The sequence below is a fragment of the Lithobates pipiens genome, unplaced genomic scaffold (genome assembly GCF_037356315.1).
Source record: "Lithobates pipiens isolate NorthernLeopardFrog02 unplaced genomic scaffold, aLitPip1_a1.2 Scaffold_22, whole genome shotgun sequence".
Lineage (NCBI taxonomy): Eukaryota > Metazoa > Chordata > Amphibia > Anura > Ranidae > Lithobates > Lithobates pipiens.
This window is the reverse complement of record NW_027507784.1, coordinates 90518368-90544619: the sequence shown is the minus strand read 5'-3', so window position 1 is coordinate 90544619 and position 26252 is coordinate 90518368. Positions and strand designations below refer to the sequence as shown.

Below are 26252 nucleotides of genomic sequence, written 5' to 3'. Positions count from 1 at the left end.
CCCCGTTTTACTCACCTGAGCCCGTTCGTTCCCTCGGCGGAGACACGCTCACCTTCTCTACCCGGGGTTCTCGGCTCTTGATTGGATAGATTGATAACAACGCAGCCATTGGCTCCCGCTGCTGTCAAGCAAATCCAATCACGCAATGCACGCAAATGCTGGACTCGGGAGCGGGCCCGCAACGTGACCACTAGGGAGAGAGCTTCTCCCAGGGGGTTTACCGATGCAAGGAGGAGCCGCGAGCGTGGCCGGGGGACCCCAGAAGACGAAGTTCAGGGGCCACACTGCGCAAAACTAACTTGCATAAGAGCCTGGAGAGGATTCATAAGCGGAGCCTCTCTATGCCCATTTTACACACCCTTACTGAAAAACGCGAATCCCTAAAGACCCTCCTACATTTAGATCAGAAGTCTAGATCAAGGCTGGTGGCCCAGCGCTTTTACGAGTGGGGGGATAGACCCAGCAGATTGTTAGCTGCTTCCTTTAGACAACGGAAAGCCGCTGCGTTCATACCTAAAATTAGAACCCCTGGGGGGTCCATGGCCTACACCACTCCACAGATAGCTAAAGAATTCAGGGATTTCTACCAGCATCTTTATCATGTCCGACAAACTGATTCCGACGGGGATGATAGGCGGAGGCTTATCCATGAGTACCTGGCCCGAGCTGCCCTTCCTCAGCTTCCCTCTGTGGCCCTGGCCGCTCTGGAAGGGGAATTTACCTCGACGGAATTATTGAGAGCTCTACGAGATATGGCGAAGGGCAAAGCACCTGGCCCGGATGGCCTCCCAGTGTCCTATTATCGCTCCTATGCAGATAAGTTACTCCCCCACCTGTCTAATTATGCTAATGTGACCTTGACCGGCGGTGTTCTCCGCCCGGAGACTACTCATGCCCATGTTACGGTTATACCTAAGGACGGGAAGGACCCGGCCGACTGTGCAAGCTATCGCCCTATCTCGTTGCTTAACACTGATGCCAAAATCTACGCTAAAGCAATTGCGAATAGATTATTGCCTCTGGTCCCGCAATGGATAACACGGGACCAAACAGGTTTTATACCGGGGAGAGAGGCTCGTGACAATTCCTTACGCACCTTCACCCTGATGCCGTTTGTACGGCGTCGGTCCCAGCCCACCCTGTTGCTTTCCACGGATGCTGAGAAGGCCTTTGACAGGGTGGACTGGGAGTTTCTCATGGCGACGTTGTCTCACCTCGGGGTCGGCCCTGCCCTTAGATCACAAATTTTAGCTCTTTATCGTCATCCCACGGCCCAATTGCGGGTTAACGGCATTCTTAGTGACCCCTTTACCCTACATAATGGCACGCGCCAGGGCTGCCCGCTTTCGCCCATACTATTCGCAATATCGTTGGAGCCCTTCCTGTCTATTGTCCGACGTAACCCGAACATACATGGTATTACAGTGGGCAGGACGGAACACAAATACGCTGCATATGCCGATGATATTTTGTTTTACGTGCAACAGCCCCTGATTTCTCTCCCTAACCTCATATCCGAATTTACCACTTATGGCAGGGTTTCTAATTTCAAAATAAATATGTCCAAATCCGAAATTTTAAACGTAACGGTCCCCCCCCTCGTAGCAACGAACATTAAACAGTCTTTCCCCTTTACCTGGCAGACACGGCACATGAAATATTTAGGTATCTATTTAACGCCCAACCCACTTGCTCTTTTCCGTGCCAATTTTCTCCCGCTCCTCAACACGCTTAGATCGGACCTTCAGAAATGGTCCCAGTTAGGTCATTCCTGGCTGGGTAGAATTGGGGTGGTGAAGATGAACCTGCTGCCCAGGGTGCTCTTCTTGCTGCAAATGATCCCATTCGGGGTGCCAGTGGGTTTCTTTACTATATTACACTAGATGGTATATAGGTATATATGGAATAGGAGGAAACCCCGACTCCCACGGTCCCTACTCCAGCGTCCACGGAGCGCTGGGGGCCTGGCAGTGCCGGATTTCCGACTCTATTTCCGAGCTATTGTGCTGGCCAGGCTATCAGATTGGAAATATTGTACAAATACTAAGCTGTGGGTCGAACTGGAAACGATGCTGGGTGAGACTGACCTTTCTAATCTTATGTGGCTTCCAAGGCAATATAGGGCTTTGTCTACCAATTCTTCACCGCTAACGACTTCCTCTCTTGCAGTATGGGACTCCCTGTGTAAAAAATGGTCCGGGCCCTACAACTCACCTTTGCTGTCTTTGTCGGGTCATAACTATTTTCCGCCTGGTAATGTGGGCCCTCGCTCACGCGTTTCTTGGAGCCTCGGGGATAAAACTCTCCTCCATCAGTTCACTGGCCCCTCCGGGGTTCTCCCACTCTCCGCCATCATGGGGGAGTTACCTATTTCATTCATGGATCGCTGGAAATACTGTCAACTGTCGGCCTTTGTTCGCTCCCTTCCTAAACCTCTACGCTCCATAAACGACCTTACACCTCTGGAATCTGCTTTTTCAGGTGCCTTGCCTGTGGAGAAGCCCGTCTCTTATTTTTATCACACGCTGTTATCCCTGGAGTCTCACAGGACCCCTACTTTTATCCGAAACTGGGAGCTGGATTTGGATAAGGAACTCACTCCTACCCAAGTGTCTACCATTCTTACCATGGCGCATACTGCTTCAGGCTCCTCCAAAACATCTGAGATGTCTTACAAGCTATTGACCAGGTGGCATTATACGCCTGTGACACTGCATCAGTTTTTCCCCCAAACCTCCCCGCTCTGCTGGAGAGAGTGCCGTGAGCGAGCCTCTCACGCTCACATCTGGTGGTCCTGTCCACGAATACGCCCGTTCTGGCTCGCAGTCCTATATTGGATTCAGCAAATTCAGGGTCGGGAGGTTCCTAATGATCCATGGTATGTTTTGTTTCACTGTTCGGGTCAGTCAGCATGCTCATATAAACGCTCTATTACGCCCCATCTCCTCAATGCTGCAAAGACCCTTATCCCGAGGTATTGGAAGCAGAGGAGGATCCCTACGCTCCGTTGCTGGCTGCTCAAGGTTGATCACCTATATTACATGGAAGACATGACACTCTCTCTGAGAGGCAAGTCTGACCTTGCAAAAAAGATATGGGCCTGCTGGGTCGCCTTTAAGTATACCCCTGCATATGCGGATATGGTATGCCAACCTGTGTAATGTGATGTAACCATGTTTTGGTATGAGAAACCTGTTTTATTCTCTAATTTTCAATCTGATGGCTGGGACCCCTCCATCAGAGGTTGATCACCTATATTAGGTTGATCACCTATATTACATGGAAGACATGACACTCTCTCTGAGAGGCAAGTCTGACCTTGCAAAAAAGATATGGGCCTGCTGGGTCGCCTTTAAGTATACCCCTGCATATGCGGATATGGTATCCCAACCTGTGTAATGTGATGTAACCATGTCTTGGTATGAGAAACCTGTTTTATTCTCTAATTTTCAATCTGATGCTGGGACCCCCCCCCCCCGCTTTCTTTATACTTCCTGGACTTTCCTTCTCTCTTTTTCTGAGCTTGTTCTCCTGTCAGAGCTCCCTGGACTCTTATAGCTAAAACTGGAAGGAGTTATATGCACTTTTTGGGATACTCATGTTGGAGTCTAAGTACATTTTTGGGTTGTTACTGCTTGCTGTTTACACTACTCCTCTGATATTTTGTCTGTGATGAGCTGTATGTGCTCCTTTTCTTTAATAAAACTAATAAAAAAAAAAAAAAAACGAACTTGCAAAGTTTCCACATCCTGCGGAGAAGTTATTGCCCAGCTTAGCTTGGTATCGTCCACAAATACTGTGATTGAACTGTTTACCCCATCCTCCATGTCATTTATGAATAAATTAAATAGGACTGGTCCCAGGACAGAACCCTGGGGGACCCCACTACCCACCCCTGACCACTCCGAGTACTCCCCATTTATCACCACCCTCTGAACTCGCCCTTGTAGCCAGTTTTCAATCCATGTACTCACCCTATGATTCATGCCAACGGACCTTACTTTGTACAGTAAACATTTATGGGGAACTGTGTAAAAATGATTTTGCAAAATCCAGATACCCCACATCTACGGGCCTTCCTTTATCTAGATGGCAACTCACCTCCTCATAGAAGGTTAATAGATTGGTTTGGCAAGAACAATTCTTCATTAATCCATGCCAATTACTGCTAATGACACCATTCTCATTACTAAAATCTTGTATATAGTCCCTCATCATCCTCTCCAAAAGCTTGCATACTATTGATGTTAGGCTAACTAGTCTAATTCCCAGGGATGTATCTTGGCCCTTTTTTGATGCGGATTCAGTGCGATTTGAGCCATCAAAAATGAATGAGCTTAAATCTCACCACACTGAATCGTATGTGAATTGCACAGGAATGCAATACCTGAACCGGGGCTAAAACCTGAATTGTAGCATGGTCAAGGGAATGCAGTGCTTGCCATAATATGCACAGCATTTGTGCACATGACAGCAGCATTTCCTCTCTGTTTGTCCTCCACCATTGAGGACAGCTCCATGATCCTTGTCGCTACTCTGTCCCCCACCACTCCTATCTTCTCCTAGCTCAGTGATGGTAAACCTTGGCACCCCAGATGTTTTGGAACTACATTTCCCATGATGCTCATGCACTCTGCAGTGTAGTTGAGCATCACGGGAAATGTAGTTCCAAAACATCTGGGGTGCCAAGGTTTGCCATCACTGTGGACATAGCTTCTTCAGGGTCTGGCATCTTCTGTGTTCATCCATTGGGTAGCCACTGATGATGTAACGTTTGCACATGAGTGCTAGATTTACATTGTGTTGGCATCCGGCCCCATTGTTAGCATCTGACCTATGACGGGAATAAGCCAGGAGTGTACACTTCACTGCACATGCGCCATAGGCGGCACACACAAAAAGAAAATTGCTATGAGACAGAGTTTTTTTTTGGGAAGAGTATCTCCAAAATGTATTGACTGGTTTTCATAGGATATGTTATGGTGAAATAAAAATATCTGGACTCTCAACCATTGGTCTTTTTTTTTTTAACAGAAAACGTTTTTTTATTAACAAATCAGCATTACAATATATTCAACAGTCGACATTCAAGTATTTCGTAGTTACAGTGTCAGTCTAAGATATTCATTTTCAGATTTTAACATCTTACAAATCCATGATGCCTTCTTCCTAACATTTCTCAACCGGTGAATTCCAAGCATATCCTGTCTAATGCCCATCCTCAAGTTCAGTAGGGTATTCAATCGCTTTTCAACCATTGGTCTTACCCATGACATTGACTCACTAGGAAGTCTCTACACCAGGGGTGCCCAACCTTTTGAAGCATGAGGGCCACTAAAGCGACTTGGTAACCGGTCGCAGGCCACAATGAGTGGAGCAGGTGGATGTCAGGTCTATGTCCGCTCTGCGACACGGACATAGCCCACAAAACTTTTTTTTTTTTGTGGATCGGATTGGAGATAGGACACAAGTCGGTTTACATCTGCCACTCCTTAGCCCTTGTACACACGGTTGGAGAATCCGTCGGAATGTGTCCTATCGGACCGTGTTGTCGGATAATCCGACTGTGTGTGGTATGCATCGGACTGATTCCGTCTGACCCAATTTTCCAACATGTTGGAAATATTTTCCGACCAACTGGTTCGATCGGACATACTCCGATCATGTGTAGAGAATTTTGATCGGACCAAGTGCCACGCATGCTCAGATCAAATTCCTACATCAAAGCTATTGGCTACTAGTCCCATCGTAACGAAATTACGTCATAACGTTCTGAATGATCGGATTTTTCAACAACTTAGTCCGACCGTGTGTATGCAACAGTTTTGGACAATATCCAACGGATTTGGTTGTCAGAATGTCCGACCGTGTGTACAGGGGCTTAGAGGTGAATGGAGGGTCCAATTGGGTTGGACTGACCGTGTGAAAGGGGCCCAAGGCTGCTTTCACACTGATGCACTGTGGTTTTCCATCACAGCGGGTGCAATGCAGTGTACCTGTTAACAACAGCATTCTATTCCATCCCAGAGCAGGAGGTCGCGGGCCACATCAGAGGGATCTGCGGGCCACTGGTTGGGCACCCCTGCTCTACACCCTCAATGACCAAGTCAGCAGTGCCCGTATATCAGCCCAAGTTACATTGTTATAGTTTCTGTATGCAATAAGATCTTAAGACAAGACACGTTTGTAATGAAAATATTTTATTGCAGGTTTGAGGAAATGAGGTAAAAAGATCATTTGTTACAATCAATGGTTACTAGAATAATTAGTCCCAGGCTGAGGTAGTGTCAGTTACAGTTAATATTTAGAATGATCACCATCAAGCTTATTCAGTAAGGCAAAGACTAAAATGTGTTAATACAGTAACCAGGTAGACTGACATCTGATTGACTGATCTAGATTTACAACCCTGTATGTATACAACAAAGGCAGCCCTCTGCACTGCAGGAAGAGATTGTCATGAACTCTTGCTCACAACAGCGTTAGAATAGGAAATAAAATGGCACCACTATGACATCACTTTCATCCACACTAAAAAAAAAAAACAGTTTTGGGGGCAGTTTATTTCAATTTTAGCCAAATTACTGGATGACTGCAATCTGTAGATTAAAATTCTTGGGGCAGCCTGCAATCTACACAGCAGGCCTAAACTAGGAGCATGCACCTATGTGCACTCCTAGTTCCGAAGCCACACTGTCACTCACAGCTGCTGGTCTTGGACTAACAATCAGGAATTCATCTGTGTGCTTAATTATGCTTAATTTGAACCATAAACAGTGCCTTGTAAAAGTATTCACCCACCTTGGAAATTTTTCATGTTTTGTTGCCTCACAACCTGGAATTAACATGGATTGTTTGAGGATTTTCATCATTTCATTTACAGAACATGCCCACAAATTTTGAAGATTTTTTATTTTTTTTTTAATTGTGAAGCAAACAACAAATCGGACAAAATAACAGAAAAAGTCAATGTGCATAACTATTCACCCCCCTAAAGTCAATACTTTGTAGAGACACCTTTTGTGGCTATCACAGCTCCAAGTCGCTTTGGATAAGTCTCTATGAGTCTTGCCACATCTTACCACTGGGATTTATGCCCATTCCTCCTTGGAAAACTGCTCCAGCTCCTTCACGTTGGATGGTCTGCACTTGTGAACAGCAATCTTTAAGTCTGACCACAGATTTTCTATTGGATTGAGGTCTGGGCTTTGACTAGGCCATTCCAACACATTTACAGGTTTCCCCTTAAACCACTCAAGTGTTGCTTTAGCAGTGTGTTTGAGGTTATTGTCCTGCTGAAAGGTGAACCTCCGTCCTAGCCTCAAATCACACACAGAGTGCTACAGGTTTTGCTCTAGAATATCCCTGTATTTAGCACCATCTGTCTTTCCCTCAACTCTGACCATTTTCCCAGTCCTGACTGCTGAAAAACATCCCCACTGCATGATGCTGCCACCACCATGTTTCACAGTGGGGATGGTGTTCTTTTTGTGATGTGTTGGATTTACACCAGACAGAGTTTTCTTTGATGGCCAAAAAGTTCAGTTTTAGTCTCATCAGACACCTTCCTCCATACATTTTGGGAGTCTCCCACATGCCTTTTTGCAATGTGCCATTTTGTTTTTTGCTGAAAGTAATGTCTTTCTTCTGGCCACTCTGCCATAAAGCCCAACTCTATGGAGCGTACGGCTCATTGTTGTCCTATGTACAGATACTCCAGTCTCTGCTGTGGAACTCTGCAGCTCCTCCAGGGTTACCTTAGGTCTCTGTGCTGCCTCTCTGATTAATGCCCTCCTTGCCCGCTCCGTGAGTTTTGGTGTGCGGCTGTCTCTTGGCAGGTTTGCTGTTGTGCCATGTTCTTTCTATTTGGTTATGATAGATTTCATAGCGCTCCTAGGGATCATCAAAGATTTGGATATTTTTTTTATAACCTAACCCTGACTTGTACTTCTCAACAACATTGTCCCTTACTTGTTTGGAGAGTTCCTTGGTCTTCATGGCAGTGTTTGGTCAGTGGTGCCTCTTGCTTAGGTGTTGCAGCCTCTGGGGCCTTTCAAAAAGGTGTATATATGTGATGACAGATCATCTGACACTTAGATTGCACACAGGTGGACATCATTTCACTAATTATGTGACTTCTGGAGGTAATTGGTTGCACCAGAGCCTTTTATGGGCTTCATTAAAAAAGGGGGTGAATACATACGCACATGGCAATTATCAGTTTTTTATTTCCGAAAATTGCTTTACGTATATATTTTTCTAATTTTACTTCACCAACTTAGACTATTGTGTTCTGAACCATCACATATAATTAAGTTTAAAAAAAAAACATTGAACTAAAGGCTGTAATGTAACAAAATAGGTAAAAAGCCAAGTGGGTGAATACTTTTGCAAGGCACTGTATGGGCAGGCTGAATGTACCAAGTACCAAGTTAATCGATCAACTTGGGTACAACCAGTCTGCCAGATTTATTGCTTCTATAGCCACTAGCAATAATCACTGGGGGGGGGGGGGGGGGGGTGTTTGCATACTCATGGAGGCCTCCCGCCTTCCAAGAAAGTATAAACCACAAAAGGGGGGGGGGGGGGAGTGTTGCATACTCATAGAGGCCTCCTGCCTTCCAGCAGAGTACAAAGCACGTTGGGGGGGGGGGAGGGGGGGGTTGAATACTAATGCAGGTCTCCCCCCTTCCAGCAGAGTACAAACCACAGTGGGGCGGGGGGGGGGGGGGGGGTTGAATACTCACGGAGGCCTCCCCCCTTCCAGCAGAGTATAAACCACAGTTGGGGGGGGGGGGTTTGCATACTTATGGAGGCTTACCGCCTTCCAGAGTGTAAACCACAGTGGAGGAGGGGAGGGGGTTGGTGTTGCATACTCATGGAGGTCTCCCGCAGAGTAATGGTTGGGGGGGCTGGGGTGTGTGCACAATAGGAAGAGGACCAGGTTAGGATGTTTTCTGAGCAAAGGCTCTGCCGTACAGGGCAGGGTCTCACAATAAAGATGGCAGAAGGATCAGTATTTTACAAACTGGGCTGCCATAGGGGAAATGAGGAATGGGGGGGGGGGGTCTTTAAAAGACAGCTACCTATCACTTACAGGCAAGTGATCTGTAATGTGCGAATTAAGACTTAGATTTAACAATTAGAATTTGATTCATTAACAATTAGAATTCAAATATATTTCAAAGGGGAAAGGTTAGAAGTTCTTCTTTCAGGTTTTTACTGCTGTCTGTTTCCTCATTGGGGAGATTTGTGATAATTTCCTATGTGGTCAGCAGACAAGATAAAAAGAGAACACTCCCCAATTGGGACACAGTCACAAAACAAAAAATTCTAACCTTTTCCCATTTAAAAGAATTAAAAAAAAAAGTTTTAAAAGATGTGTTTGTTGCAGTTGGGCTTTAAATGCAGAGCTCCAGGATAAACAAATATTGTCTAAAATACATTAGTCATGTAAATTCCTCTATGAATCTTGGTGCGCTTTGTGTATTTCTTCCATATCTGTGCAGTAGCCCAGTGTGAGACTTTTCCTCTGTGCAGGAGCTTCCTGTGATAAAGACCGCTCACTGCTGCTCTCACTCCTTGTGCAGGGTGACTGGTCTTGTCTCCGCCCCCCTTCTGTAGTTTTCTGCAGGCAGCCTGTAGTGGGTGGGGCTGCTGGGCCCCTCCCACAGTTAAGCTCCCTGCACCGGCTATGTGCAGCGCAGCAATGATGTTACTACTTTTACAAGGTGATATCTGGGTTTCTAAAGACACTTGATGCACAAAGTGTGAATTTATTTCCTATACGGATATTGAGCATTTCTGCACTCAGAGTTCAGCTTTAACATGCTACCTCTCTACAAAAGTGCATCTTATGTAAAATAATTATTTGGTAAAACAGAATAATGTAAAGGACTTTAATTATGAACTCTTTCGGCTTAATTCAAATAAACAATGCAGAATGACATGGCTCAAAGCAGCCAATCAGAATTCTCATTGGGCTAGTAAACATTGAATCTTGATTGGTGGCTTGTGGAAATGTCATTTGTACTCATCACTTTACACTGTTTTATTGAATAAAGCCGTTTGCGCTTACCATACGCATAGATTTTAACTGCAGTGCATTCTCTATTCAACACTTAGCTATAAAATGTTTCACCAACTGCAGGGAAACAAACGTAAAGGGTATGTGAACCCCAACAATGAGCTTCTCTCATTTGTTCCCATTTTGGCCTGTTCTATAGGCTATTAGAAGCATTTTGTTATATCTGATCAATAAGTGCAAAAAAAAAAAAAACTTGTTGATCCTGCCATAAATACAACAAGCTGACACTATGGGGTTCATTTATTAAAGGCAATTAGACTGTGCATTCTGTAAGAGCAGTTGCTTCAGAGCTTAGTAAATAAACAGAAGCTCTGCTGACTTCCATCATCCAATCATGTGCAAGCAAAAATTCATTTTTTTTTCCTTGCATGTGATTGGGTACTCTTTGCAAAGTGAAGCCTTAACTCATTTACTAAGCTCTGGAGCAACTGCACTTTGCAAAGTACACAGTCTATTTGCCTTTAGTAAATCAACCCCTATCACTTTGAATAGGCAAGGGTTCTTTTCTTTTTTGCATATACCACAACCATTCCTTGTGGGCCTTCAACACAAGTCCACACATCAAAAAATACAGAACCCCCTTATATTTTTTTAATTGTAATGCAATGAAGGTGTATGCCTGGCAGAGCATTAAGGTCAAGTGCATTTTTTGATCTGTTAAAGTGTGTTGAGAGATCCCGTTGGACATGCATAGTGTTTCCATTAATCAAGGAAATATTAATTGTTACATTCTTCTTGGTGCTATAACAGATCTATCAGATGTAGCCACCTCCAGGCAGACATGTATGATGATATTTTATATGTAATTAGCTGTGTATCTAGAGCTATAGCAGACAATACCACTGCTATAGGGCTTGGAAGCCCAGGCACTGTCTGGCTACACAGCTTTAGGCAGGTAGGAACAGAACTTTAAAAATATAATTTGGATGAATATATACATTGTCTGAGCATCGCTTATACATTTTCTAAGAAATAAATTAATATTCTTTGTCATTAGAACCATTGTTTTTAAAAAAAAATAATAATGGGGACTAGAGAGGTTTTGGCCCCAGCTGGTAAGTCAGAATTTATGTCCGTGCTGCAATACTCATTCTCACCAGCAGGTGGCTGCTCAGAAGGAAGCTATAACTTCAGTTCTGGGTCACAGACTTGGCGGCTGGTAGACTCCTCTCCCCCCCCATGTAAATACATGGCAGGATCACAAGTAGTTTTCAGATTTTCAGATATACTAGACGCTTTGATTAAAAAGTAAAAAGTTACTGACTCAGCATTGTATGAGCAACTCTAAAATGTAGTTACAAAAATAATCATGTTTTCAGTTGGAGGTTCGCAGCGTTCATTCTAGGATTCTGGTACCTTCATCTTCAGATTTGAAGCACGATGCCAATTGCTGGACCAAGTGTCGCTAGTTTCCCAAAATACAGACAGTTTAGCTGGACACATCTCCGTGATCGTACGGACGTTCAGGGTGACTTGGAGGAGGCTCTGTTCAGGAACTGGAGGTTAATCGGGCGGCTCGGGGTCAGGACAATCCTGGCCATAGCAGAAACCTCTACACCTTCGGGGTCAGGTCTGATCTCATACTTCTTAATTATCTATGAAACAAAGGAGGAAACAAATGTATGTTACAGTCTTTCTTTCATTCATTCCAATATACTCAAAGGTGAGAAAATGTTCCTGCACCGTGTGCCTTGCGATTCTTCTGTGTGCTGCAGAAGGACCCTGCTCCTTCCTCCAAGTAACTCTCCTATCCTGCCATAGTGTGTACTGCTGGAGGACCCTCCTCCTTCCTCCACTTCCTCCAAGTAACTCTCCTATCCTGCCATAGTGTGTACTGCAGAAGGACCCTGCTCCTTCCTCCAAATCAGGGGTCTCCAAACTTTCTAAACAAAGGGCCAGTTTACTGTCCTTCAGACTTCAAGGGGGCCGGACTGTTGCCAGTGGGAGTAGAAAATGCCCCATCATTGGTATTATTTGGGGGGGGGGGGGGTAGGTACTGCCCCATTGTTGATATCATGGTAAGAAATAGTATCCCGTTATTTATATCGATATTAGTCATCAATCAAGGAATAGAGCCTTTCATTGGTATCAGTGGGAGGAAGAGTGCCCCATTCTTGGTTACAGTGGGAGGGAATAGCTTCCCATCATTGGTGTCAGTGGGAGGAATAGTGCCCCATCATTGGTGTCCGTGGGAGGAATAATGCCCCATCATTGGTGTCCGTGGGAGGAATAGAGCCCCATCATTGGTGTCCGTGGGAGGAATAATGCCCCATCATGGGTGTCAGTGGGAGGAATAATGCCCCATCATTGGTGTCAGTGGGAGGAATAATGCCCCGTCATTGGTGTCAGTGGGAGGAATAACACCCCATCATTGGTGTCAGTGGGAGGAATAGTGCCCAATCATTGGTGCCAGTGGGAGGAATAGTGCCCCGTCATTGGTGTCAGTGGGAGGAATAGTGCCCCGTCATTGGTGTCAGTGGGAGGAACAGTGCCCCATCATTTGTGTCAGTGGGAGGAATAATGCCCCATCATTGGTGTCAGTAGGAGGAATAATGCCTCATCATTAGTGTCAGCGAAAAGAATAGTTCCCTATTATTGTTATCAGTGACAGGAATTTAGAACCATCATAATGTCAGTGGGAGGTATAGTCCCCCAAGGGCTGGATAAAGGCAAGCAAAGGGCCACATCCGGCCCCCCGGGCCGCAGTTTGGAGTCCAATGTTGTATATTAATCTCCTCTTCAGGAATAGTCTGTATTCTTGAAGGACTCCGTTCCTTTCTCACTTTTAGTCCCAGTTCACATTGGTGCAGTGCGGATCCCGCACTGCATCAAATCGCACTCCATTTATTCACTCAGTTCCGTTTATTGGTTCAACACCAATGTGGGTGTGCACGTTAACGATACCTCAAAATCGGTTCACAAAATGCAGTCCGATTTTGGTATGGCAAAAAAAGTAAAAAAAAAAAAAAATGCACCCAGTGTGAACCGGGCCTAAAGCTGACAATACATGGTTTGTTTTTTCCTATCAGCCAGTGGGCTGAAAAAAAAGAAAAGAAAACTAAACCGATTCCCTCATCTACACATTCGAGGTGAATGGGGGTATCCTCGGCTCTGTGCTATTGTGATTTGCATATTTCAGAATACACAAATCAGTGCTGCAGCCTATTGCCTGCAGCACTGATTGAGCAGCTTTTTTTCGACAAGGCAGTCGAACAGAAGTTTATGGGTAGATCGATTTCTGTTCAACTGCAGTGACCACACATGGATCAAAATTCGGCTGGTTCAGTCCGTCCATGGCCGCCTTAAGAGCCCTTTTACTCTCACAGCGCGGCCGATTTACCGTAGTTTTAGCTGCACTTTTTTTCGGCCACTAGTGGGACGCTTTTAACCCCTGCTAGCGGCCGAAGAAAGGGTTAAATGCACCCGAAAAAGCGCCGCTGCCGAAGTGCCTTTCCAATGGGCAGGGGTGGTGAAGGAGTGGTGTATACACCACTCATAGACCCCGCTAGCGGTCGAAGAAAGGGTTAAAAGCGCCCGTGTTGTGGCACTTCCGAATCGCTTTACAGGTGCTTTGGCAGCGGTGCCCGTTCATTCCAATGGGCAGTGGCAGTTTAAGAGTGCTGTATACAGCGTTCCCAAACTGCTCCAAAGATGCAGCTTGCAAGACGTTTTTTCCTGTCCCGCAAACGCACCGCCCCAGTGTAAAAGCTCTCGGGTAGGCATGAGAGGCGCTTTTTAGGTGCTATTTTTTAGCGCTAAAATGCCTGAATAGCGCCCCAGTGTGAAAGTAGCCTAATGCTCCATACACACAGTCAGAAATTCCGACAGAAAAAGTCAGATCGGATTATGTTGTCGGAAAATCCGATCGTGTGTGGGCTCTATCTGCTTTTTTCTGTCGGAATTTCCGACGGAAAAAGTTTGAGAGCAAGACCTAAAATTTTCCACCAACAAAATCCGATCTGACTTTTTCCGATCGTGTGTAGAGAATTCCGATGCACAAAATGTCATGCATGCTCAGAAAAAAATTTGGAGACGAAAGCTATTGGCCACTGGCCTCTTCGTAGTCCCGTCGTACGTTTTATACATCCCCTCGTTCCAAACGATCGCATTTCCCGACAACTTTGTTTGATCGTGTGTATGCAAGACAAGTTTCGGGCCAAAATCCATCTGAAAAAAATCAGATGGATTTTGTGGTTCGGAATGTCCAACCGTGTGTACAGGGCATAACTCTTCTCTTCTGAAATTCCCTGCAATGCTGGTGGATTCTGCTACTCCCTTTTTCTCACCCTCCTTTCCCAATGTACTCTATACTGCTGAAGGACTCTGCTCCTTCCTCCACTGCACCTTTCACACCGAGGCGCTTCTTAACTGCCAGTAAAACACTGAGCGCTTTTGGAGAGCTTTTCAGGTGCTTTTGAAGAGTTTTTTTTAGGCGCTTTTGAAGAGCTTTCCATTCATTTTAATGGAGAGGGGCGCTTTTTCACCGCCCTGCCAGTGCACTGCCCCAGTGTGATAACATTCGTTGATTTGAATGGAAATAGGTTTTTTCGTGAGCTTTTCAGGTGCTTTTGAAGAGCTTCCCATTCATTTCAATGTAGAGGGGTGTTTTTTTCATTGATTTTAATTGAAATAGGTTTTTGTGAGCTTTTCAGGCGCTTTTTTTAACCACTTCAATACAGGGCACTTAAACACCTTCCTGCCCAGACCAATTTTGAGCTTTCAGCGCTGTCGCACTTTGAATGACAATTGCGCAGTCATGCTACACTGTACCCAAATGAAATTTTTATCATTTTTTTCCCACAAATAGAGCTTTCTTTTGGTGGTATTTGATCACCTCTGCAGTTTTTATTTTTTGCTAAACAAATAAAAAAATACCGAAAATTTTGAAAAAAAATATGTTTTTTTTTGTTTCAGTTTAAAAACTTTGTAAATAAGTAAGTTTTCTCCTTCACTGATGGGCACTGATGGGGCTACACTGATAAGGCGGCACTGATGGGCACCAATGATGTGGCACCAATGAAGTGGCACTGATGAGGTGGCATTGATGGACACTGATAGGCGGCACTGATAGGCGGCACTGATGGGCGACACGGATGGGCGACACGGATGGACACTGATAGGTGGCACAAATTGGCACTGATAGCTGGCACGGATTGGCGGCACAGATGGGCATGGATAGGCGGCACAGATGGGCATGGATAGGCGGCACAGATGGGCATGGGTGGGCACTGATAGGTGGCACGCACAGGTGGGCACTGATAGGCGGCACAGGTGGGCACTCATAGGCGGCATTGGTGTTATACTGTACTAATGGATGCCAATCAGTGCCAAACAATAATGCATGCCAATCAGTGATGCCCATTGTGGGCACTGATTGGCATCCATTATTATTATGGGCATCCATTGTGCTGACTGGCATCCCTGGTGGTCTAGGGGGGGATTACCTTTTTCTGGGCATCCCTGGTGGTCTGGTGGCGTCCCTGGTGGTCCAGTGTGGGCATCCTCGGGGGGGCTGTACTGATAATCGATCAGCACAGACCCCCCCTGTCAGAGGAGCAGCCGATCGGCTCTCCTCTACTCGCGTCTGACAGACGCGAGTGAGGAAAAGCCGATCACCGGCTCTTCCCATTTACACTGTGATCAGCCGTGATTGGACACGGCTGATCACGTGGTAAAGAGTCTCCGTCGGAGACTCTTTACCGAGATCGTAGTTGCCGGGTGTCAGACTGACACCCCGCAACAATGATCGCCGCGATGCACGCCCCCGGGGGCGCGCAGCGGCTCATAATCCTGATCACGTCATATGACGTCCGGTCAGGATTATGCAACCACTTTGCCACCGTCAATTCCCTATAGGGCGGGCGGCAAGTAGTTAAGCATGAAAGAGCCTGAAAAGCGCCTCAGTGTGAAAGGGGTCTAACTCTCCTCTCCTGAAATAATCTACACTGCTGGATGACTTCTGCTCCTTCTATCCAACTCTCCTTTCCGGAAATACTTGGCGCTACTTAAGAATCTGCATGTTCCTGTATCTTAACTCTCCTCTCCTGAAATAGCATGCATTGTTGGAGGACTCTGCTCCTCGCTCTGTCTCTCCTCTTCTTAAATATTTTTCACTGCTGGAGAACTCTGCTCCATCCTCTAACATTCCTCTAATGCCGCGTACACACCACTGGACTTTTCGACGGACTAGGTCCGACGGTCTTTCCGACGGACTTTCGGTGGAGTTCCGACTGACTTTTCGAATGAACGGACTTGGCCACACACAATCACACCAAAGTCCGACAGATTTGAACGTGATGACGTACGACCGGACTAGAATAAGGAAGTTCACAGCCAGTAGCCAATAGCTGCCCTCGCTCCGGTTTTCCTCCGTTGGACTAGCATACAGACGAATGGATTTTTCGACCCGGACTCGAGTCCGTCAGAAAGATTTGAAGCATGTTCTATTTCTAAAGTCCGTCAGATTTTTGGACAACAAAGGTCCGATGGCGCCCCACACACGATGGAATCGTCCGACGGATTCGTTCCGTCTGACCTTTGCAGTCGAAAAGTCCGCTAGTGTGTACGCGGTATTATGAAATGCTCTGCACTGCTGGAGGACTCTGCTCCGTCTATCTCTGCTCCTTTGAAATACCCAGTGGAGAGAAGTTTACCCGTGACAAGGCGAGATGCATTTCCAGCTCCGCAATCCTGCGACCGACACAAGCTCTGACTCCGTATCCAAATGGGATGTAGCTGAAGGGATTATTCTTCACCTTGTTATCCCGCAGCCAGCGCTTCGGGAGGAATTTGTTACCGTCTGGAAAGTTGTCCTCATCTCGAGAGATCTGGTAGTGATTTAGCGCAAACAGCGTCTGCGAAAAAAGAAAAGGAAAAACCTCATCACCAGTTTTGGGCAGTTTACAGGTCTGTAAAATGTCTTGAGAACATTGTTCTGCAGATTGCTTCATAAATGGTATATGATCATTCTATGGCCAACTTCGGCCGTCTGCAGAGCAATGCAGGGGTGATAACAGAGAACAGTGGGGCAAATATCTCAGCTTTTGTCATGTGACCTAGTACACCACTTGTTTCAATTTTTTTAGTAATACTTTTATTTATTTTTACCACTAATTGTATCTAACAGTTACAGTACGAAACCAATGCACACTGCCATCTTCAGGCTACGGTAGAATCTGCAGGCTTTTTTATTTTCAAATTAAAAGATAAGTTTGGGATTAAAAAAAAAATAATCATACTCACCTAGGTTAATGCAGCATGGATCTGATGCTGCACCTGTCCCCCACCACCTCTACACTTAAAGTAATACTAAAGCTTCAGGTTTTCTTTCCTAAAATAACAAACATGTCTTACTTATCTGCTCTATGCAATGGTTTTACACAGAGCAGCCCATTCTCGGCTCCAGGCCCCTCCCTCCTGCCAGGTGCCCCCTCAGCAAGCAGTTTGCTGTGGGGGCATCCGAGCAGGCGCGCTACCGAGCCGCAGCTCTGTGTGTCCATTCACACACGGAGCCGTGGCTTAGCCCCTTCCCCTCCATCTCCTGATTGGCTCTCTGGCTGTGATTGACAGAAGGGGGAGCCAATGGCTCCCACTGCTGCCAAAAGCCAATCAGGAGTGCGTGTCCCCAAAAAGGCTCTCATGGACATTGCTGGATCGAGAGGGGGCTAGGGTAAGTTTTTTTTTTGGAGGGGGGAGGCTGCTAAACACAGAAGGTGTTTACCTTCATGCATGTGCATAAAGCTAAAAAAAAAAACCTTGTGCCTTTACAACCACTTGAAAACAGAGCGATCAAATGCCACTGATCATTCGGTGCTCGGTTTTCAGTAAGCAGAAAACTGTTAACTGTCAGTCATGGCTCTGCCCCTCCAGTGCTCAGTGGATGGGGGGGGGGGGTATATGGGCGACTAGGGTTGCCACCGCTGAACACATATTATTTATACAGGTTCTGTGGCTGATTAACTAGATGCTGACCGCCGGCTGTCAAATGACGGCCAGGCGGCGCACCTGTTGCGGCGGGAGGCCGTCATATGACGGCCTCCCGTTTAAACAGGGAATGCGCGCGATCGTGCGCGCGCATCCCTGTTTCTTCGGTGGCGGCGTGTCACGGAGACACTGCTCGCCACCGAAGGGGGTGAACAGCCATTTGTTATGGCTGTTTACCACGTGATGGTCACACCCCCACTGTGCACGGCGCATGCACGCGATTGTGAGCGCGCTGCGCGTGCTCATCACCGACGCTGGTAAACAGCCATTGCCCGGCTGTTTACCCACGTGATCGGCTGTGATCCTTTCACAGCCGATCACTAAAATGTAAACAAACCGCGGTAACGAGATGTTACCGGGTTCTCCTCCTCACACACCGATCGTGTGTGAGGAGGGGATTGCGGTAACATCTCGTTACCGCCTACAGTGTACACCAACACACACTGATTGCCCCCCCCCCCCCAATAAAGAGGACCTGTCACCACCCCTCATAGTACCTGTCAATCGAGTCCATCAGAGTACCTGTCACAGTCCATCAGAGTATTTGAGTACCTGTCACAGCCCATCAGAGTACCCGAGTACCTGTCCCAGCCCATCAGAGTACCCGAGTACCTGTCCCAGCCCATCAGAGTACCCGAGTACCTGTCCCAGCCCATCAGAGTACCCGAGTACGGGCCATCAGAGTACCCGAGTACCTGTCACGGCCCATCAGAGTACCCGAGTACCTGTCACGGCCCATCAGAGTACCCGAGTACCTGTCACGGCCCATCAGAGTACCCGAGTACCTGTCACGGCCCATCAGAGTACCCGAGTACCTGTCACGGCCCATCAGAGTACCTGTCACGGTCCATCAGGGTACCCGAGTACCTGTCACGGTCCATCAGGGTACCTGAGTACCTGTCACGGTCCATCAGAGTACCCGAGTACCTGTCACGGTCCATCAGAGTACCCGAGTACCTGTCACGGTCCATCAGAGTACCCGAGTACCTGTCACGGTCCATCAGAGTACCCGAGTACCTGTCACGGCCCATCAGGGTACCCGAGTACCTGTCACGGTCCATCAGGGTACCCGAATACCTGTCACGGGCCATCAGGGTACCCGAGTACCTGTCACGGTCCATCAGAGTACCGAGTATCTGTCACAGTCCATCAGGGTACCCGAGTAACTGTCACGGTCCATCAGAGTATCCGAGTATCTGTCACGGTCCATCAGAGTACCCGAGTACCTGTCACAGTCCATCAGAGTACCCGAGTACCTGTCACAGCCCATCTGAGTACCCGAGTACCTGTCACAGCCCATCTGAGTACCCGAGTACCTGTCACAGCCCATCTGAGTACCCGAGTACCTGTCACAGCCCATCAAAGTACCCGAGTACCTGTCCCAGCCCATCTGAGTACCCGAGTACCTGTCCCAGCCCATCTGAGTACCCGAGTACCTGTCCCAGCCCATCTGAGTACCCGAGTACCTGTCCCAGTCCATCTGAGTACCCGAGTACCTGTCACAGTTCATCTGAGTACCCGAGTACCTGTCACAGTTCATCTGAGTACCCGAGTACCTGTCACAGTTCATCTTAGTACCCGAGTACCTGTCACAGTCCATATGAGTACCTGTCACCGCCCTTCAGAGTACCCAAATACCAGTCACCAAGCCATCAGAGTACCTGTCACCAGGCCATCAGAGTACCCGAGTACCTGTCACCAGGCCATCAGAGTACCCGAGTACCTGTCACCAGGCCATCAGAGTACCCGAGTACCTGTCACCATGCCATCAGAGTACCAGAGTACCTGTCACCAGGCCATCAGAGTACCAGAGTACCTATTTGCAGCACATGTCTCATAGAATATACGTTGGGGTGTTTGCTTTCCAAAATGGGGTCATTTTGTGGGTAATTTCACTGTCCTGGTGGTCCAGGACCTTCAAAAGTGTGATAGGTAGGAATGAAATGAGATGTGTCATTTATGCTCCTAGAACACCTGAACATACTACTTCAATGTTCGGCCTCTCTATGTGGCCAGGCTGTGTAAAAATGCTCGTGCCCGGTGGCCGCGATGTCCGCTGGGCACCCTCGATTGCTCATCACAGAGTAGGGATGTGGATCTCCTATCCCCTGATAGATCCACGTCATGTCAGGGGAGAGGAGAACTGCTGAGAACTCCTCCCCCCCACAGTTAGAATCACTCCCTAGGACACACATTTAACCCCTGCAGCGCCCCCTAGTGTTAACCCCTTCCCTGCCAGTCACATTGATACAGTAATCAGTCTTTTCATTTTTTATAGCACCGATCGCTTTATAAATGTGAATTGGTCCCAAAATAGCATCAAAAGTGTCCGATCTGATCGCCGCCATTAGTAGTAAAAAAAAAAATAATAATAATAAAAATGACAAAACTATCCCCTATTTTGTAGACGCAATAACTTTTTTGCAAACCAATCAATATACTCTTATTGGGATTTTATTTTTATTTTTTACCAAAAATATGTAGAAGAATACATATCAGCCTAAACTGAGGAAAAAAAAATGTTTGTTTGTTTTTTTAAAAATGGGATATTTATTATAGCAAAAAGTAATAAATATTGTGTTTTTTTCAAAATTGTTGCACTTTTTTTGTTCTTGAATTTAAACGCATTAGGGTGTGCCCCCCAAAATATGTTTTTTATATATTGTAATACACCCTGACTAGGTTTTTTTTGGGCTGGAGCACCCCTCCCCCTCTTCATTACCTCTTATTTAGTGGCCACCAGTGCATAGAAGGAATCCCTTCAGTTCTCCCACATAGAGGAGCTTGGCTCCCATGGTTGAGACGCAGGATCTTTCATTCTATTACTAGGGTAGGACCCACTAATTTGGGGGAACTTTGACGCAGTAAGTGGGCTTAGCGCTATATGACCATATAGTGTGACCAAACCCCCGCGTATTTTGTGAATATGTTCAGGTGTTTTTAACTAGCCTGTTGCAAATGTCATTCTTGAATGTGTGCGCTGTAATATGTTTTGTACTGTTTGTTGGTCTTATAGCAGCACCATCTTGAATTTAAACGCATTAGGGTGTGCCCCCCAAATATGTTTTTTGTTTCTTTTTTTGTTCATAGTGCAAAAAAAAAAAAAAAAAAAACGCAGAGGTGATCAAATACCACCAAAAGAAAGCTCTATTTCTAGGGGGAAAAAAAGATCAAAATTTAATTTAGGTACAAAGTCGCAAGACTGCGCAATTGTCATGCAAAGTGCGACAGCGCTGAAAGCTGAAAATTGGCCTGGGCAGGAAAGGGGTGAAAATGCCCGGTATTGAAGTGGTTAAGCCTCCAACTCATATATATGATCACTTTGTAATAGTGGACCATTAGTGGGGATGGGATCTGTCAGTGACCGGGTCTAACAGCTAGTAACCATATATAGGGGGTTATTTACTAAAGGCAAATCCACTTTGCACTACAAGTGCACTGAAAATGCACTTGGAAGTGCAGTCGCTGTAGATCTGAGCGGAAGATCTGAAATGAGGGGAAGCTCTGCTGATCTTATCATCCAATCATGTGCAAGCTAAAATGCTGTTTTTTATTTTCCTTGCTTTTCCCTCTCAGATCAACAGCGACCGCACTTCCAAGTGCACTTGTAGTGCAAAGTGGATTTGCCTTTAGTAAATAACCCCCCATAGTCTTGCTAGCTGTCAAAAGAGGAAGTAGATTAATGTTTTTTCCAGCATGGAGCAAACAGTTAGGGAAAGTTAAATCTATGGATTGTGGCCAGTCCACCAATCACAGTGAACCTGAGTGGTTTCAAACTCCGATTCTAAAACTGAGATTGGCTGCAAGGGAATTTTTTCTTTCGGCTGCTTTTGGTCCAGAGGCGATAGTGTGACCTCCGGTGTGTGACCTCCGGTGTGTGACCTCCGGTGTGTGACCTCCGGTGTGATACCAGAGGATAGGCTAAATTTGCACCACACAAAACTGCACTTTAATTACACAGGAATGCACACGGTGCGTCCCTGTGCGATTCCCAGTGTGAACCGGCCCTAATGCCGTGTACGCACCACCGGACTTTTTATCGGACTAGGTCCGATGGACTTTTGGCGGAGGTCCGACGGACTTTCTGAACAAAACAGACTTGGCGACACACGATCGGATTAAGTGCGCTCAAAATTCCGTTCGTTTTGAACGTGATGACGTAAGAGGGGACTAAACAAGGAAGTTCAATAGCCAGTAGCCAATAGCTGCGCTTGCGTCGTATTTGGTCTGCCGGACCAGCACACAGACGAATGGTTTTTCCGATTTTTAGTATGTCGGACTTGAGTCCGTCGGATAGATTTGAAACGTGTTTTATTTCTAAAAAATAAATGTAGGTATGGCGCTGTTCCAATATTTAACTAAAAAATGGTAAATGACACTGTGTTGCACCCTCTGCAAAAACAGTAGTAGAGATAGGGACACAAAACAAGATGGTGCTGGCTGGCAATCAAAAAAAAAATTATGATAATAATAGAGTGTGATATATAGCTCCCATACACAATGTGTTACACCCTCTTCCTTGTGTCTACGCTTCTCCAGATGGGGTGGAATCTTTTTTTTTTCGATGTATGTAATATTCAATAATGGGCTAAATTTATAGAGGTATCAGTATATTAGTAAAAACTTACAGGGGAAACATAAAAAGGGACATCAATGTGTTGGATCCTCAGTGCAGTGGTAACTAACCCGCACTGAGGATCCAACACATTGATGTCCCTTTTCCGCCGGACCAAGTCTGACGGAAAGTCCGATCGTGTGTACGCGGCATTATAGTTTATCTTTAAGCTGCTAGGAGGGTAACTTTTCCTGTTTTTTTTTGGAGCACTTTGGGGGATGCTCTGCCCAGATGGTGATCAGATCGTGCCGGCGTGTCTAGTATCTATGGGCTGCTTCACTCATCCACAATCCACTTACATCTTTGGGAAACCAGTAGCCCCCGAGGGTTATGTCCTTATCAACAGTTGTTCTGGAATTAGTGGGTACGACTGGGTACAACCTAAAGAAAAGACAGACAAGGTGAATGCATTGAACATAATATGCATCTGCCTGAATAACCCATTTCCCCCTTGCCATATATTGAACATGCTTGGCCCCGGTCTATGGTAAATGTAATGTCATGGGCAATGTTTAGGTGCAGGGGAGTAACTATAGGGGGTGCAGCAGTCGCGACCACAACCGAGCCCTGTGATGCAGGGGGCCCATGCAGCCCCCTCTACATATGGCAGGCAGCAGCATAGGCAGCTAGGGGTACCAGTGCACCATGCACATGGGTGGCTGGAGGTGGAGGGTGACTAGCAGAGCTCCACGCTCGACTATCGCACTGGCTGCTCTTTAGTTGTGCATTCCCCACATGACTTGTGTCCTCGGCCTGCTCCTCAGAGTACCCCTCTCCTGCTCCATGCATTGCCGCTCAGTCCGATGTCTGTTCTCCCCAGCCAGAGTCCCGCCCCCCCCCCCTGAGTCCGGCCCACACTGCACTGCATACTTCTCCCGGGTAAACAAACTTTAAGCACACAGATGCAGTGCAGCCCTATGAGAGCCCCCCGGAGGACACTGCAGGCTTGTCTGCCACCCCCCCTCCTCCCCCGTCATACACAGATGATGAAAGGTCTTTCTGGGAGATATGCTGATCGCCCGTCCAGCACACTGGATAGAGCCCAGGCCAACATGGATGAGTGCGCGGCCTGCAGCTTGGTCATGGTGAGTGAGAGGACCCCATCCCCCACACACCATTACATACCCCCTCCATCTCCCCCTGGGGACAGGGACCCCTTCTGACATGGGGACAGGGACACCCACCTCCCCTGGGGGCAAGGACCCCTTCTCATCTGGGGGCAATAACTTCATCTGCCCTGGAGAAAAGGACCTCATCTCTTTTGGGGACGAGGACCCCATCCTTCCTGGGGACAGTCCCCCAATGGGGCACCTAAAAGTAAAAAATAAAATAATAAAAAAAAACTACTGATACCAGTGGTGGAACTACAGGGCTCACAAAGGTCATACCTGTGACCACGCCCTGGAGTTCCACCGCCGGACTCGGAGGGAAGGGCCCTGGCTGGGGTTCAGGGGGGCCCTTTATGGTTTCTTGCATCGGGGCCCTGAAGGTTCTAGTTACGCCACTGATCAGATGCAAGACTATCTGTAATTAGATGTGGGAAGGATCTGTGCATTTAATGATTGTTTTTACTCCTAAAGAGAGCAATTTGCACTGCGAAATACATAATGGTCTATTTATTTAAATAAAAAAATAAAAATAGAAAAAGCACACAGCCATTCTATACAGCAAATCTACATGTACATTTGCTCTTTGCAAACTGGACAAAAACTAATGTTTGTTTTTTTTTTACGCTATTTTCTCTTCTGAAAGATTGTTCTTTCTTATGAGTGTTCTATCAGATTACTGATACCCATCAGATTGTGCAACGGAAGTGACGTTCCAATCAAAAAAATACTTACTGCGCATGCGCGATGTGTTCCAACATGCGTTCCATGGCGCGATGCGTTCCAAATACTTCAAGATCTGATGGGTAGTGGTATTCTGCAGGAAGAGCAATGCAGACATCCCAGCTACGTCTTGAATTTCAGAGTAATTTTAGCAATAAAGTGAGTGTATATAAATATAGTATGTTGACATCTGTGATGCTGTTTTGAGGTTACGCTTTGAAAGAAGCTGGACGCCAGCTGTAGGAAGGTGGCGGAGGCCATGTTGGTACACCCCGCACTGCTCAGTGCTAAAGCTTTACGCTTTCAAAATGTAACATCAAAACGCCATCATAGATAAAAATATACTGTATTTACTTATATCCGCTCACTTTATTGCTAAAATTACTCTGAAATTCAAGACGTAGCTGGGTGTAGCAAGATGTCCGCATGGGTCTTCTAGCAGAATACCACTACCCATCAGATCTTGAAGTGTTTGGAATGCATCGCGCCATGGAATGCATTGCGCATGCGTAGTAAGTATTTTTTGGTCGGAGCGTCACTTCGGTTACACAATCTGATGGCTAGCAGTAATCTGATAGAACACCCATAATAAAGAACAATTTTTTAGAATACCACTGCCCATCAGATGATAAAGTGTGTGGAATGCATCACGCATGCACAGTAAGTTATTTTGGTCAGAACTTCACTTCCATTGCACAATCTGATGGCTAGTGTTATTCTGATAGAACATGGGCAGTAGTAAAATCCTACATTTGGAGATGAAGAGCATAGGAAATACATACATCTTTGTAACAAGAGATAACAATTCTAGAGAAGGCTAGAGGGAATTATCGATAACGACTGGCAGGGCTGCTGATAAGGCAGTACAGCCAGCCCTCCTGTACTGGACCCCGGGCCCCATCAGTTCAAAAGGGGGCCCGGGAACCTGTTGAGCAGGAAGTCTGGCTGTACTGTCTTATTGCAAATGCCAGCTTCTCTTCTTCTTCTTTCCTCCTCCAGCTGCCCTGCAGAGGGAATGGTTCCAGCACATGCACTCCTTTCTATTTGCTGTCCAGGCCCCCCCCTGTGTGCCCCTTTCCCCCACAGCGCTGCCAGCTTCCTTCCTCTTCTCTCCCGCCAGCAGCTGCTGTGGGCACACAGGGGGAGGTTTCAAGATAGAGAGCGGGGGAGGGGCTGGTAAATATGTCATTCACTGGCCCCTTCCTTTCCTGAAAGAACACAGCGAGCCCTCTGTTCCAATCACTCCTATGTCCATTCATCAGTGAAGCATAGTAAACTGCGTTTAATATGCTTCGGTTAGTGAATGCGCAGGAAGCCTTGTAGCGCTTCCTATTAATCCTTCTGTGCAGCTGAGGCTACAGAGAAAGGGACTGATAAATGTCCTTAGTCACTTTTGGACGGGGGAAGGGGGCTGTATGGGGCCCCATGATTTCTAACAGCAGCCCCAATGACTGGTTACATTGTAACTTGTTTGCATTTTATATGCACCTCAGCTCCATCTAGTGGTCATAATGCATTTTGTTACTACTGCCCATAAAAAATAAATTAAAAATCCTCAATTTGGGAGAGAAAATTGTTTAACCACTTCCCTACCCACTCATAGTCTTATGACGCCCGCAGATGGGATCTTCCATCCTAGGTGGGCGTCATATGATGTCCTCCCATTCCCGGCCACCTAGGGGGCACGCGCGCGTGCGCGTCGTCGCTCGGGACCCGGTGCGCGTGGCCGGCGGCCACG

At 46.6% G+C, this 26252-nt stretch overlaps 1 protein-coding gene across 1 annotated transcript in view; it reads right to left on the bottom strand.

Moving 5' to 3' along the window:
• Positions 1-6183: 6183 nt before the first annotated feature.
• Positions 6184-26252, bottom strand: part of LOC143923925 (sterol 26-hydroxylase, mitochondrial-like) — a 57532-nt gene continuing 37463 nt past the window's right edge. Inside the window, exons 7-9 of the mRNA XM_077447870.1 lie at positions 22985-23066; positions 16741-16941; positions 6184-11682 (exon numbers count right to left, since the gene is read on the bottom strand). Coding sequence (XP_077303996.1) covers positions 11551-11682; positions 16741-16941; positions 22985-23066 — 415 coding nt within the window. The 3' untranslated portion in view covers positions 6184-11550. The remainder of the gene's footprint in view (positions 11683-16740; positions 16942-22984; positions 23067-26252) is intronic.